The sequence below is a fragment of the Oenanthe melanoleuca genome, chromosome 8 (assembly GCF_029582105.1).
Source record: "Oenanthe melanoleuca isolate GR-GAL-2019-014 chromosome 8, OMel1.0, whole genome shotgun sequence".
In the NCBI taxonomy this organism is placed as follows: domain Eukaryota; kingdom Metazoa; phylum Chordata; class Aves; order Passeriformes; family Muscicapidae; genus Oenanthe; species Oenanthe melanoleuca.
The window spans coordinates 20,478,774-20,495,148 of record NC_079342.1 but is presented as its reverse complement, the minus strand read 5'-3'; the positions used below and the strand labels follow the sequence as shown (position 1 = coordinate 20,495,148).

General features: G+C 38.4%; 1 protein-coding gene across 2 annotated transcripts in view; it reads left to right on the top strand.

The window, feature by feature from the left end:
- The window catches only part of LOC130256077 (BEN domain-containing protein 5-like), an 858,262-nt gene that overhangs the window by 342,371 nt on the left and 499,516 nt on the right, over window positions 1-16,375 (top strand). For both annotated transcript variants that reach the window (XM_056497342.1, XM_056497343.1), the window contains exon 5: window positions 3,381-3,597. In XM_056497342.1, coding sequence (XP_056353317.1) covers window positions 3,381-3,597 — 217 coding nt within the window. The remainder of the gene's footprint in view (window positions 1-3,380; window positions 3,598-16,375) is intronic.

Sequence of the window (16,375 nt, the reverse complement as noted above, 5' to 3'; positions counted from 1 at the left end):
CACCATCATTTTGCCTTCCTGCCTCTAACTACAAATCAGCTTCATTGTGACTCACAGCGTCAGAAGTTGGTGCATTTCTGCAGATCCATGATAAGATATTTTTCTTTAGTAAGAAATGCAGTTAGACTGCATTCTGAATCTGTTCCTGCCAGGCCCTAGATGCATTAGTATTCCACTGGCAGCTGCCTGTAGGTAGGAATATTGTTTTTGTCCATAACCAGAGGGAACAATCAGACTAAGCCGTTCCCCAGCTATAAACCAGCCAAAGTAATTGGGTTTAATTTTAATTTTTGTAATAGCTTTAAATTAATAGGAGCAGCTGCTGCCACAGTGTGTGGGTGTCCTTTTCCAGAAGGCATAGAACAAAAAAGGGAAAGAGTAAACAATAGTGTGTCTAGGACACAAAGGTTAATTCAAGAACTGAGCAATGTCTTTTTGTTATCAAAAACTCAGTTGGTGATATCTTGCACTTTGTCTCTTTTCTTTCCTTTTCTCTCCCTTTTTTCTTTTCTTCTTTAATTCCCTGATAAGATCTCAATCTGATTAAGCTCCTGTGTGTAAAGATGTGTTGTTGGGATCTAAATGCTAACTCTCTTTCTCTATATGACTCACAAATAGATTAGCAGTGACAAAGTGCTAGGAGAGATAAAAATAGATTAGCAGTGACAGGAGTACTATTATAATTATTTTTGGAAGATATGGTTTGAATTAAGAGTTTGGGCACTTTTTGCCCTGGGAGTGTGAATTTAAACCTAGGAACTGAGGATGGTTTCTGCTGTTGTGTCAGACACCAGATAGTGAAATGTCAATACCAGATGTCCTAGACATCAAGATTAGCCATAATAGCCAAATGCAGCCATAAAGTGATGTGTCAAAGTGGATAATAAAACAGATGCTTAGCTTTTATAATGAAGGGGAAAGGGAATGAAATATCAAAAGTGCCTTTAATACATTAACAAAGTTGTCTTCAACTTGCTTAAAAGTAGAAAGTTATTGAACCAAGGAGAACTATGTGTCATTTAAACATTAACTATCAGCAGATGAATTTCAATTAGCATTAGCCTTTCTAAAATCCTGAATTTCCTCCTATTGGTCTCATTTTACATGAAATTTTTATAGCACAAAGTGAAGCTTGTCCTTTATTATTTTTCCCATGCTAATTTGGAAACAAATAAAGTTCAACAACTCAGCAACATACTGTTTAAACTTGCATTATGGTTTGAGGACTGGGAGCTGGAATACATTTACCCACTGCCATATCATCTGCTTGATTTGAGATCAAATGAGGGATGTCCTATAGCACTCCAGAGTGAGGGTGAATGATAGAAATATGTTAAGATACTGAAGAAAACTATTAGATAAGAGTGCTGCATGCAGATGGCTGGTGGCTTTTTTTCCCTACTGGTGCTTTAAAAAAAAATGAAAGGTTTGTTTTCCTGTCTTTTATATTTGTGTGTTAAATATAATTTCCAGATCTTAGTCAAAAAAAAAAAAAAATCAAATCATAGATTCATTAGGTTGGAAAAGTCTTTTAATATTATTGAGTCCAACTTTTATGCTGGCACTGCTGATGCTGCCCCTAAAACACGTCCCCAAGTGCCACATCTACACATCCTTTAACCACCTTTGGGAATGGTGACTCCACCACGTGCCTGGACAGCCTCTTCCAGTGCTTGACAACCTTTCATTGAAGAAATATTTCCTAATATCCAATCTAAATTCGAGGTGTGGCCTCACTAGTGCTGAGTACAGGGGACAGTCCCTGCCCTGGCCCTGCTGCCACACCATTCTGGTACTAGCCAGGTGCCACTGGCCTTCCTGCCCACCTGGGCACAGCTGGCTCATGTTGTCATGATGGTGAAGTTATTGAAGCCCTGAATGTTCAAGATGCAAGGCATTAAAAAGGGCAGATAAATTCTTTTTCTGAGTGTAATTAACTGCTTCACTGGTTCTTTATTTTGCTTTGTCAAGAAAATCTCAATTCCTTTCTGTTTCCCTTTGTAGATCCTGAGTCTTGCTGGTCAGACTCGTTAACTGCTGCTAATTGGCAAACATGTACCTGTGTATAATGAGAGGGTTTTGTCCTCTAGTCCATATTAGCAATGAGAGGCCAAAACTGAGGCTCTGCAGCAGACCAGCTTCTCAGAATGATTACAGAGACACATTACTGGTGCTATGTCTGCAAATCTTGTTCTGCTTTTCCCTCACCATGATCCCAGTTTAGCTGAGATCTGCTTCAATCATTAGATGAGACCTGTTTATAAGGTTGTGTAATTGAATCAGGTAGAGTCTGCAGGACCATAGCATTTGTTGCCAAACATGACTGGTAAGTTACTTACATCAAATTACAAGTGCATGGCCTGATTGAAGACTATTCCTCTTTGAATGAAGCTGGAATTCCACCTAAGAAATGAACAAAGCATACAAACAGAAATAGTGAACATCTTTTCATCTACAGAACAAGTTTTTGCCCCACCTCTGAAATATTACTTATTTGTCTTGAAAACTAAGAAAATAATTGGAGTTGTATGAGAGATTGCAGGCAGATATCTGTTGTTCCTCAGAGATATCACCTTGATAAAAATGACATAAATGTCTTTATTATAATAATTTACTACCATGTATATTCATTTCTATCTTGTCAGGTAAACCAGAAATGTCAGGGAGGGCAGCAGTCCAATTGGGAATGGGAAAAAATTCTCTTTTTTCCTTTGTTTCTATTTTAAGACATAGTTATTTTCCATACCTGAAGGTTTTTTGTATGATATTTTGATTGTTTGTTTGATTTTTAACCTCAAGAATTTATCTTTTGTTCCATTTATTGGCTAGATGTTGATATGTATCCTAACTATTAAGGATATACATATGCATACATATATATTTACATACACATATATAGATGTTCTGAATTTCAGTAATAGTTTTGTCAGTGTTGACATTTCTTCATTAGCTGTGCCTCCTCTGTGTGCTGGTGAATTGAACTGTAAGAAAGGATGTAGGTTTGGCTGGAGCCTGTGTTTGAGCTGTGAGTGGTGGGAGGTTGCAGCAGCCTGCCAGTGAAGTAGAGGATATTTGGACACCCTGTCATCCTTTTCACTTTGTGGGAATGGGTTTCCCTGGTTGTAAGATGCTCTCCCTGCTGTGGAGACTCTGCCAGCTTGGGCAGTGCTCAGTCCCTGTGGTGACAGTGACCCCAGAGCTGTCACAGCCCGAGCACAGGCTCTGGGATCTCCTGGCCAGCTCCTGAGCTGTTCAAGCTCTTCCACTTCCTTTACTCTGGAGGAAATCTGAACCTCACACAGCCCTTTTGGTTCAGATGCCTTATATCCGTGTATAAATGCATCAATTAACACATATCCATTCACGTTTTTGTTTTTCAGGCAGAGAATCCCCTCCAAAAACGTGTACTACTACCGCTGCCCAGACCACAGGAAGAACTATGTCATGTCCTTTGCTTTTTGCTTCGACAGAGAGGAGGACACCTACCAGTTTGCCTACTGCTACCCCTACACCTACACCCGCCTCCAGCACTACCTGGACAACCTGCAGAGGAGGAACATGGACTGCTTCTGCAGGGAGCTGCTGGGGCTCAGCGTGGTAAGCATCCTTGTGGCTGTCTGCCCTCAAATGCTCCCAGAGTATGGTTCAGCATCCTTGCTAGAGCACCCACTAACACCTGTTTGTTTTCTTGCTGTCAGTGACACAGGAGGAAGTGTGCCTGCATGGTGAAATGTAGACAAATGCTAATTTAATTTTACATAAAATACTTCCTTTGTGATAGCCAAGGCAATGCTAGATTCCTAGTAGGATCAGTTCAACTCTAAAGACATTAAAAGATGAAACTGAAGCAGCTTTATTGAAGAAGTGTGATTTTTAAAGTACTCTGACCATTTGTCTTTCTGGAAGAGCTTTTCTGTTCAGAAAGAAATACGGGGTTTTGAACCCAGAAGATACCTTTTCTTGATAAAATAATGCAAAACATTCACAAACTAGCAATTTTGTTTTCTCTTAAAAAGTCGTGCTTTGGTGATTTGCAATTAGGAGGGATCTCGTGGTCTCTGTATAGATCCTAATGGCCACATAAAATGAAGTGTCATGGTTCTTCTGGAGCAGGAAGGAGGGTTAATGGTAAGGCTGAACTTCTGCTCACTTTGCTGTAATCTTCCTCTGAAATGTTGCCTGTCCAGGGGATTTGGCAAGCATGACTCAGCCACTCCCACGTCAACTCAGAAATCATCAGATTAAAAAATAATAGCTTAAATCTCTTTTTTTTAAAAAAAAAAATTCTTTCTCAGACTTTATAATGCACTTGTACCACACTCTTAATCTTTTCTCTGAGATTTGATTTGGTCTAGACTTGTAGTGTGTGTTTCAGAATCAGAAAGCTGTGAAGGCTGCTGATCCCAACAGCAGGGGCTTTGAAAAGAAACCCAGCATATATTGTGAACATCAAAATGAAATCACATGTATACCCTGCACTGAAACAAGTAAAAGGCTTCCATCATTGAAGCAGGCCATTGAGATTCCTATGGTGGCATAAAACTTGGAGGAAAAAATTAACTTACAGATAAGAGTAAAAACAGAATTAACAAAAGAAGTAATTTTTAACCCTTTCTGCAGGTTCAGTACAGTTCTTGTTCTAAAGATGACTATTTCATATCCACAAACTGGCATTAATTATTGATCATTCCAATTAGGGGGACAAACAATTATAAGGGAAAGGGATATTGAAAAATAGAAAAGTAAAATCTGCAGAGGCTGGGCAGAAAGAGCACTATCATCTTAATGCATGTAGGGCTTTAATTCTTAATCTTAGAGGACAGAGCTGTCATTAATTCTATAATGAAACTGAATTTGTTTCCTTTCACTCTGAAAGTAGTGTATAAACAGTCACATTTGCATATTCATCAAACCTCTGATCTGACTGATTAAAACACAGAGATAGAAGGATTTGTCTTTTATCTGCATTTTGACAGACAGAGCTATACTCTTAAATCTTGTTAACATTGTGTTACCAGTAGTTGCTAAATATTATTTTTCATATTTCAGCACACTAAACAAACAGATGCCACTCAAAATGTGGCAGGAAATGTGCTGTATATAAGTCCTGCTTTTATATCTATATGTACACACACAGTATGTTTTGCAGAAATTGGTATGGTAACATTTTGCAGCTCACCAAGCTGTATAAAAAAGCTTCTGAATCAGGCTCATACTGTAATCTTTGTGAGCAACATTACAATCTCAGAGCATTTCTGGCTTTTCTCCACACACAACTGTCCTAGAACAGCTTGGTAATTTAATGTCTTTGCTGAGCTTGAATAGACAATTTCCATAAGTTCTCTGCGAGTTAAATATTTTAACATAGAGCTTTGTTGCTATCATACATCTTTAAATGGTGAAAAACAGGATCCTTCATTCTTCACTGCACAGTGCTCCATAAAAGCAGAAGCTGGCTGTACTTTGGAGAATTGCGTGCCATATAGGATGGATTCAGAGCTCAGAAAGAGAGCTGTGTCCCTGCCCTGGCCCCTTATGTAAGACAAGAGGAATCAGATTGGCACAAAGAGGCCCTTAGAAGCCCTGCTGCTGGCCAGCTCTTGGTGAAAGGCAGTTTAAAGATGCTGTGTGAGGACAAGCTCCCCAGTCCTCCTGCTGGGCTGGCTGAGGGGGGAGAGCATGGGAGGGGAAGGCTGCAGCACATCTGCCCAGCTGCCAGGGAGCTGCTGCTCCCCTCGGGTTATTCCAGGGGAATTTCACAGCCCCCTGCTGCAGTCTGTGATTGTGAGGCTGGGGAAGCTTGAAACAATCTCACCTCTCCGAGATTATGTGGTTTTGAGCTGTGTGTCTTGGAGATGGCACAATCTCACCACAGGTCTTTGGAGCTGTTTTGGTTTGGTTTTTTTTTCTTTGTTGTGGAAAAGTAAAACTCAAGTCACAAGAAGCCATGCCTAGAGGATTACTCCTGGAGGCTTTCTGAGTGCACATTTTGCTGCATATAATGTTTTCAAGGCAATCTAATTTCTAATCTAATTTCATATCTTCTCTAAAGAAAGTACTCTGCCTCTGTTAACTCCTGAAATACTATCACTAATTCTATGAAAATTGAAAGTGAAATATCAGTGTGGGACATGTAATTGTCATTAGGATGCAGAATGACAAAATGGTTCAGAGCCAAATGGCAAAGTTTCCCATTCCCATTTAAATGGATAACTTAGCTGTACTATTTCTGACCTTTTAATGTTGATATTCTTTACTTCAGAGAGCTATCCCACATTCTAGATGTGCCAAATGTTCTTGAAAATAGTCTCTCCTGCAAGTGAGCTGATATGGTCACCCAGGTACCATTTAAACTTCTATTTTCATTCTGCTGTTATTGGCCTTCAGATTTTCTTTGGTTTGCCCCAACAGATCAGAAGTTCAAAATCTGTGAGCACTTTTTTAAATTGTGGAATTACTTTTCTGCATATTATTGATGTGTCTCTCCTGCAGAATTTCACTGCACAAGGGAGTTAAAAATAATTTTTGTATTTTTGTGAAAATATAAGCACAGGCACATTTTGCATTTACAGTACCTATTTTATGATACTTATTCAGTCTCACATTCAATAGCTATGTGTGCAGCAGGATAACCAATTTTTAGAGTTGGCAAAATTTTGGAGTGTGCTGTCATTTGAAGTTGGTAATTCAAATTGCCTGTGTGTGCTTGAAGTGTGTGGGCAATTGACGAGACCTGTACCTCCACCAGTATTCCACGGACACACATAATAAACTAAATGAGTTTTGGACAGCCTGGCTCTACTCCTACAGCCCACTTTACAAATTGACACTGGCTGGGCATTATTTTCATTACTCACTCCAAAGAGAACCAGGATTAATCAGAGCCAGATACTTCCTTTCACTCCATTAGGCAACGGTGCTTCCAAATTACACTTGAGGAGAGTTGTGACTGCACATACAAACCACGAGCCTCAAAGGGACTTGCAGAGTACACAGAGACTGGGATATGGAATTCTGTTAAATTAAATATTAAACACACATATTTTAAAACAAGAAGGCAATATGTCTAATGTAGGGCTCTGTAAATGAGCCGATCTCTTAAGTGAGATATGGAACACAAGGACACAGACTGGAGCACAGTGCTTCCTCCTGACTCCACACCACTTTGGGGTGTGCTTTTAATTTACATGAGTTGCTCCTGAATCATGCTGGTACCAGAGGGAGCAGAATGATGCCCTAAGACTGTGAAGCTGCACACCAGATGTCACATTGCCGGTCCGTTGATCAGATTTCCTTTATTTACTGACTAAATGACTTCAAACCCGGTAAAAACACGGGATGGGTTCTACTGTTTGCTACTGGTCCATTTTTAACTGCTCAGTTATGAACGATTTAAAGCATGAAGCAAAGAAAATAGGCAGTTTTGCTAAGGTTAAATTTCCCATTTCTGCATTCAACTCTAGGTTATGTAATAACAGCTCTGTAAAAGAAAAGTATACTCTTGGTCTTAAAAAAAAAATAGAAGTTACAGGCTTCTGGGTGATGTAAGGTACCTTTGAAATCCTGTTGGTGTCAGATACTGTATTTTCCAATGGATTTGACTGTAACTAGGTTGAAATGTCATGTAAATGTAATTTGTGGCAATTTACTTGGCCTGAAAAAGGCCACAGAAGGAAAAGTAAATCTCCTTTCTCATTTCTCAGTAGTGTAAAAGCACAGCTATGTATATGTTCAGGACACGTTCTCTTTAGTCACTGGTGTATTTTTTACTCCTATAGTACTGCTGTTCCCAAAACATTCATAATATGGATGTCATCCCAACACTGTATGTGAAATTTTAAATGTTCCTACAGCTATTTTCTTAGCTGGATTGGATATCAGCAGAAGTAGAGTTGGATCTAAAAATAACACCACCAGCAGTTCTTTCCAAAATAAAATATGATTTATAGCATATAATAGCACAGTGTGCTACCAGGGAGATTATATAAATAACATGAAAAATTACAGGGGACTATTCTATACCATCAGTTTTAAGGAAAATTTCTTTGTTACAATTTAAAGGGAGTTCTGGGTGATAACTGGGCCTGTGGGAATCACAGAGTAGGAAGGATAGGTGAAATGATGGTACTGTTGAATGTTGCCATCTGTTGCCACTTTGCCAAGTGTTCATGGTAAAACCAAGAAATACTTGAAAAAACCCAAACTCAATAACATCATCATTTGCAGCTATTATCATGCAAGGTTACTAAATGCATAAGCTGGTTATTTCTTAAATTACAGAAAGAAGACTGTTTGATAAAGTAAAATAATTTCTAGAAAGTTTTGCTTTAACTGCTCTTTATCTAACTATGAGTAAAAGATCATAAATTGTGATGAAGAATTCAAATCTTAAGTCCGTTTTGCAGCTCGCTTTTTTTAACCATCATTCTCCATTTAGAAAAAAAACTCTTGGAAAAAGCACTTCACCAAAAATGAACCTTTGAGTGCAAAAAGTCCATTGAGGTAAGAAATCACCTGAAGGAAAAAAAAATGTTATAATCTACTTTTTTAAGAAAATAACTTCTTGAAAGAAATGACAGTAAATGAATTATGTGTGGCAAAGTTAGTCTATGCAAACAGTTTTCATGCACAGGTCCCAGGCTTTATCCTTTCATCTTGTAGCCACTCAGGGAAACCTTTGGAAAGTCAGTGACCTTTCTGAAGTTTTCACTGGACTTTTTGTAGCTGTTCAGGTTGGCCTTTTGCTTCATGGCTCTTCCCATTTCCAAGTCAGACTCTTCTCACCTTTACTCCACACTTGTCCTTCATCTGGCTTGCCCTTTCTTTGCCTTAAATCTAACCTTCCCTTTTCTTTCCATTTAGTTTATACTCTCCTAAGGTAGCTAGAAGAAAGAAGCTGTGGTATTTGTTTTCTGCTCTTATGTTACTTATCCTGCTTTGTTCTTTCCTATTCATTCCCCTTATCTCTTTGAGCTGTGAAGGGCAAATCCAAAATAGCTGTGAGGTCTTTTAAATACCAGGACTGCACAAGGTAGTCATGTTCTCCTCTGGGCACTCGATATCCCCATCTCAGTGCCATTTCACATGACTCCATATCCTGGTCTAGGACTTGTCTTCCTTGTCCTTTTCTCTTTTGTGTTCCCTATTTGCTCCATCCCTTAATATGTACTCCTGCATTTCCAGAAAGGCTGAAATAATATGTTACTTGTCCAGGCTTCCACCTGGAAAGGGACCACTAATGATCTAGTCAGATGTCCTGAAATGGCTGAACTAACAGCCAAGTGCAGGAAGGCTTTTCAGGGTCTGACTCTTTTCTCATGGCAATGGCAAAATTCAAGTAAAAGGCAGGTTTTACTCATTCCTGTTCTCAGCACTTTCTCCTACTTGGTTGAGTGCCACAAAGCTCCATTGAGTGACTTTAATCCCAGTGGGAAACCTACTGGTTTTGTCCACAGAGAGTTCAACCTCAGATCTAGGCAGTTGCCTTTAGTTACTGCACCCTAAGCTTCTGGGGACATGAAGAATACATTTTTACTTTCCATTTTCAGTGCTGACTAGAATGCCTGTTTTTTAGTTGGTGCTTGGGAAATAGCACAGCACAACCAATTAATATAATCTCATAAAAAAAACCCCTCAGTCTGAGGTCCTGTGTGTACACCAACATAAAGCTTTTTCATGGTTTTAAAATTTATTTAGTTGCCCTGCAGGCCATTGTGTACTTTGAGGGTATGTAGGGCCCTTAGAACCCTGAGAAAACCCTAGAATGCCTTCAGTCTTCTTGCACTTCCATTTCCAGAGATTTGTTTTCCCTGCTTTGTAGCACAGCATTAAGCAATAATTACCATGTTGATAGTGATGCTGAATGTACTTGCACGGAGGGGAAATCGTGCTATGTGGAGCTATTAACTACATTTGCCCCGTAGCACTTCACTGCATTGACTCTGCTGGGATTTTGGCTGTGTTTGAGTTGGTTTCTGTTTAGATCTCCTGAGTGGTGACTGTGTAATGCATCTGTGGGGCTGGTGCAGTATTTTAATCTTTATTCTTTGACTGTAGATCCAGAAGATGGTTAGCCTGGCTCACATTACCTGTAGGGCTAAAACCTTGGGATTGAAGACTTATTTAACAATTTCAAAGTCTGCTCAGTCCAAAGGATTTGGATTTATGCCTTTTAATTTAACCAAAGAAAGAACTATTTATTGATTTAACTTTATAGTTCTAGAATGTAAGTATAATGTATTAAAATCTCTAAATACCTCAGGCAAAATCTTGTTCACATAATTTATGTAAACTGAGCATTGTGGCTCCAATCCAGCAAAAAACTTAAGTGTAGATTTAAACTTAAGCATGTTAAATAGACATGGTAAAGTCACTGGAGCCATTCATGACTTCATGCTTAATGTGTGTAAAGATGTCCTTAAACTCCAGGGTCAAAACAATCAGCACTTGGGCCTGGTGCCCTAATGTTTTGTTGTGAACTTGTACTACCACTATAACAACATGACTACAGGAAAAAAATAATAATAACCCCCCCTTTTTTGCACGTCTCTATAGATATGCTGAATGTCTGTGTGTAAAGTGAATCCCACCACTGCTCAGCAATCTTTTTTTTTTGGTAGTATATGAGTAAGGTGTGCATTTGAGGCCTTCTGCATAAGAGATTTGTGCTAATCCTGGAGTTCTTTGTCCTTGCCATGCACATGTTCAGTAAGACATTATCTCTTTTGTCCTTAAACCTTAGTCTTAGCTGGCTCTAAGAAGACTTCTGCCTGTATGTCAGAAGGGATTTGGGGAGATCATATAGAAATGAGAAAATAAAGACATAAGAACATATTTTTGATGCAGATTATAAGATAGTAGATATCAAGGCAGTCTAGCTCAGGTGGCCCCAGCTGGCTCAGTGCATCCTTACTGTTGACCCAAGTATTTGAAGATATGTACTTGAAGAGAGAAAGTAAGGCTCATGAAAACATAATACATGTAAGGAAGCACTGCTGAGAGATATTATTGGTCTGTTGTTGGTTTCAGTGTGATGTTAATGACCCTTTTCTGCACTGTTAGCAAAGTATTTTTGAATCAAAGAATAGTACAATGATGGAGCACATCAAACTTACATGTAAACGAGGCCAGTGCCATCCTTTTTTTAAGACATCATGTTGCATTCAAACATATTTTATTTTAGAAGATTATCGTATTCCTGGAAAAGACAGAAAAGAGTGTTTTCATAGAAAAAGGCTGCTGCTGTTGAAGTGCTGCTATTATCCACAAATACTGAAAGCCATATTTATCTTTGTTTTGAAGACAAAATGACATACAAACAACACGAGGAGACATAAACTTTTTAATGTAAAGCAGTAGGTACTTAATTGAAAACTGTTTTTTTCACTTAGGAAATATAAGATACAGCTTAAAGCCTTTTTAATGCTCTTTAAAAGAGCTCTTACATGGCAACCAGTCATATTGGTACATGAAAAGAACTGCAGTCTCTGATAAAGATCCTCTTTTTCATGTTTTCAAACAGCAGCTGAGCACCATACTGTGGCAGCAGAGAACAATCTGAGAAAATGAACACGGATTGAAAAGGCCCCAGTTACATGACATTTCCAGTGGAAAAAAAAAAAAAAAAAAGCCAGCTTTAGGCCCACAGTCAAATATTTTCACTCAGAATTCCCTAGAATTGTGGACATACCTTTCTACAGAAAGTGTGTTTTTCTGAACAACCTTTTCTGATGTTCTAATAAATGTGTAACATGGAGGAAGACAAAGAAGAGAGACCATCCATTTCAGGAGTTTTCATGAGTATGCATGAAAGAAAAATCTGTTTTAGAAATAATTTTCCTCCCATTTATTTTTAATTTCTCATTAATTGCATCCAATTTTGCACTTACTCCTAATTAGTTAAAATTTAAGACGACTATTACTTTGTCAAAATCTGGCAACTTCACGATTTTATAATTCATACTTTTTTCCCTCCACTTAGATTTTCTGCATTGTGGTGGTTTACAATAATGCATAATATCCATAATTCTATTTTTAATCAGCTTCTTAATTCATTAGTAACAGCTGCATATTGTTAAATGTTGTTTGTTTTTCCTTCCCCACACCCCCCTTTTAAAAAATCTATGTTGCTTAGAATTAAAATATTAACTAGTCTTTCCATATTTATGAATGCTGCACAGTTCTCAGCATGGAATAAGGGAAAATTTCATGCCTGTCTTTAAAGAGAACTTTTTTTTTTTTTTTTTTTTTTTTAACTTTTGCTCTGTCAGCCTCCAAAATATTGCATAAATATCAATGAGTTAAGGTTCTGACTGCAGTGTCGTTTTATGGGAAAGGAGACTTTTGCAGAAACCTGGACTGCTTGGAAGCAGCCTGTGGAAAGCCTTGGGTGCTCATTTCCAGGGGTCAGCCGTGGCAACCAGGTAATTTCGGAGTTCAGAGCAGGATCGAGTCTCCCAGTCCTTGCAGGACCCTGGACAGCGCAGCCGATCGCGCTTCCCCAGCCTGGCCGCACCTTGGCACATCCTCTTCTGCAGAAGCTGAGAATACAAACGTCTCTTTTCAGAGCTCCTGGTACACAAAACTGAACCCCAACTTCTGACGTTTACACCCCCGAAAAAATAATTTTAGTGTTTTGGAAACCAGGCCCTATTTGTAGGTGCTGAGCTTCTCAAATTATGGCTGTGGTTTTCAGGAAAAGAGCTAGAAATGAGTCTGCTATTTTGCACAGTTTATGTGATTCAGGACCTCAAGTCTGTTTTTCTTATTTGCCTTCTGAGAATGAAAAATAGCCTGTAATGTGTTATGTCTGATGGGAAATTTATAGGAATGTCAGAGATGACTGATTAAGGGCACTTTATAGATTAACAGATGACGACTAAAACAGAGGTTGATGGTACAGTGGTGAAAAAAGAGGAGGTATTTTGGCAATACAGTCAGATCCATCAAGACTTGTCTGAGACCTAGACATAGATATTAATCCAAACAATTAATATTTCAAAATCTGAAAGGTACTGTGTAGAACAAGAATAGCTTTGCTGCACAAAACAGGGTGCTCAGCAGCATTGCATCTTCTTTGTCTCCTGTGAGTGGATATAATGTACTCTCCTTCTTGTCTTAGTCTGTCTTCCTCTCTAAAGCTTAGGGAAACGGTCCAAATCTTTGGCATGGTCTAGGTAATCAAGTTATCACCATAAATTACTTTGTTATCTTCTGTGTGGGGACCATCTATCTCTTGTGGGAATTAATGATACAGAGGTTCCTAGAGAATTTATAAAAGGTTTTGGGGTGGGTTGTTTCTTGTTTTGGTTTTTCCTTTAAATTGTAGTGGCCTCTTTATGGAGAGCCCACACAATTTATATCCTTACTCTCAAGAGAACAAACTGCTCAGAATGTGGACTCAGGAAAACAGAATTTGTGTTCCAAAGGTGTACTCTTCTGCTGTTGTAATCACCCTTATGAGATACTGTGGCAGCACCAGATTGGCCTTCAGCTCCAGCTGATTTTGCAATCCTTCAGGGCTTTAGGAATAAAACTGCACATATCCCCTAGATTTCTTTTATAGAAACAGATAAGTTTTTGTAACAGCAAATAGCACTGCAGAGCTGAACAAAATTGTCCTCCTATAAGTGAGACTTGGATGCACTCAGACCAAATAAGATTGTAGACTCATACTACACAGACTCATAGGAAAACAGAGGAAAAGGTATTGCATTCCCCATGGTCAAACAGAATTCTTGTCCATCTTGCCTGAAACTCCCATTAGCCATGGCAACCAAGGAGGGAAATACACAGCAACAGATAACATCTAATTTACTGCTGACAAAGAGGTGGGATGCATTGATCTGTTTGGAAGAAAACTTCATTCTTTTTCATTCCTATAATTCAGATTTTCTCATTACTGGACACAGATGGCAAAATATAATTTTATTAACTATGACCATTTGTTTTGTGGTTCATCAATTAAATTGCAGAGATTACAGAGACTGGTTCATGCCAGCCATTAACAGAAACAAGTTAGTAGCTAGAGCTATACTGCAAATGGCTATAGATGTTGCATACAGTGCTTCAAGATCATTTGTTGCTATGACAATAATGGAGCAGAATGACTGTGGTCTCTGAAATCTCAGATTTTTCATCTTCCCAGAGAAATACAGGCAAAAATGAACTCCTCTTTTAGACATCTGGACTTCCTTTAGAACTACAGTGAATTTATAAATGTTACAATACAATGACTTTATGTATGCCACACTCTCTCTGCTCATTAGAAAGTTAAATTAAAAAAAAAAAAAAGACAGAAAGAAAAAGGAAAATCAATGTATTGCAAAGCTCCTGGACAACAACTGCTTCCTGTTCTATGTACTGCAAAGTCAGTATGAGCCAGGTAGTACCAAGAAAAGTAAACTGATGGTTCCTGTAGCAGCCATGTCCAGAATGTCCTGTACCAGCCAAACAAATTTTTGGTAGAAGTGAATGACAATTGCACGTCAAACCTTTCCTGTTCTCATCTGTCTTTACTTATTTGATAAGAACTGTGCCTGTGTTCATTTTTTAATAAATTGGATTCTAGAAATTATTTCCACCCCAGTTTCATGTGCAATGGCACAAATTTGCTGACATCCTCAATCTGAAAACTTGGAAAGAAAGTAGTTCTTTCCTGCAGCTGGGGACCACAGAATAATTTCTCCATAATCCTTTTTTTAAAATGACCTAGGGGAGTGACCCTTTTTTATATCTATGTATTTTTTGAAATGCAGATAATCTCTCTTCTCTTTTACAAAGTCACAGATTATTAACTTTACATGCAATAGTGCTGAATCACAACAAGAGGTTTAGAAAGACCTTGGACTGATGGTGATTAGCATCCCTAAAATACTGATTCACTTCTTTGATTAGCTTCAGAAGTTGCTCCATGTGCTAGAAAGCAGGATAGCCTGAACTCTGTTAGCAGCACACACTACATGATTTATTGGAAAATGCCAACAGGAGACGTTTAACAGGAACCCATGTTCAGAACATTGGGCTCTTCTGGGCATTGTATTCCACAGAAATTTACTAGAAATTGCAAAGGTGTTTCAACATATTCTTTCTTGGATTCAAAAAGCCCCATACTGATGATAAGGCAAGGGACAAAGCTGGCTGCATAACAGTCATGTGTCGTGATAGTAAACCTCTGGAGCTGATCACACATCATCAGATCTCCCTGGCTGCACTTAGCACTGGTGGCAGATGCATTTCAGCAATGGTCATGGATAGAATTCCTTACAGCAGCTTCATACCACATTCTGTGTGCTGGGAATTCTCATCTGCACCCCTGGCTGCAGCCAACATGAGCACAAAATTTTACAGCTTTTTTTCCAGGGACAGTCCACATTTAATCTCTCTGGGAGACACCTTCACCCTATCAGAGTTGTGTAAACTGATTGTTACTCAAATGATCCCAAATTCTGAAAGCCTGGAACAATTCTCCTGTTAATTTCTAATGTATAGCCAAGATTGCTTATTTTCAGAAGTCCATTGCATCTCAAAACATTATGTATGGATATATCCCGATTTCAAAAGGTTATATTCATTACAAGTTGAAACATCATAACTAACAATAAACTGGAATCTATCTGAATGGCATTAATTTCTATAAGTAAACATATGTGATAATTCTCACATTTCCTGTCATTTGATCAATACCATTTGAAATATTTAATGTTTTAATATTGCTAATTTTGGACAGGATCTCCTTTCCATTTTTCATTATTTCTTCCTTTTTCATTTTTAATCAACAGAGCATCTGAAAGTGCAGCAGTCAAGTTGAGCATTTCATAATGCTTCATTCAGTATGGAATTGGATAAAGAATTTTTTTTGCTATTATCAAAACCACTTCCTCTCATTTTTTATGACACCTGCACTGGAGCATTGGTCACAACCTTCTTACCCTCCCCCTGTCCTAGCTGCCTTCATTTGGAGTACAATGTCAGTGACAGAGGCAGCAGGACAGGATCTGATATCTGACTTCTGAGCTGTGCCTCATTACAGTAAATGTTCTCCTAGATTGCATCTAGATGATTTGTTTGTTGTTTCAGAATTAACCAAATATTATTTCTGTCTTTTCCTAAGCTTCCTGCTTTGAGGATAGAATAATTTCTAAGATTCCAGGAAATCTTTAGAGATTTACTTTCACACAGCTAAATTATTCAGGAATCATCTTGATTCATTGGCTGTTTAGGTGGTTTTAACACAGGTCTTCACTCTCAACAAAATCAAAGAAACCACAAAAGAAACACAGACATGAAGTTATTCAGTAGTACATTGTAGATACATTCTGGCTGTTGGGTAAATCAGTGAGGGACCTGTTGGAGTATTTAACATCCTTTATGTTAT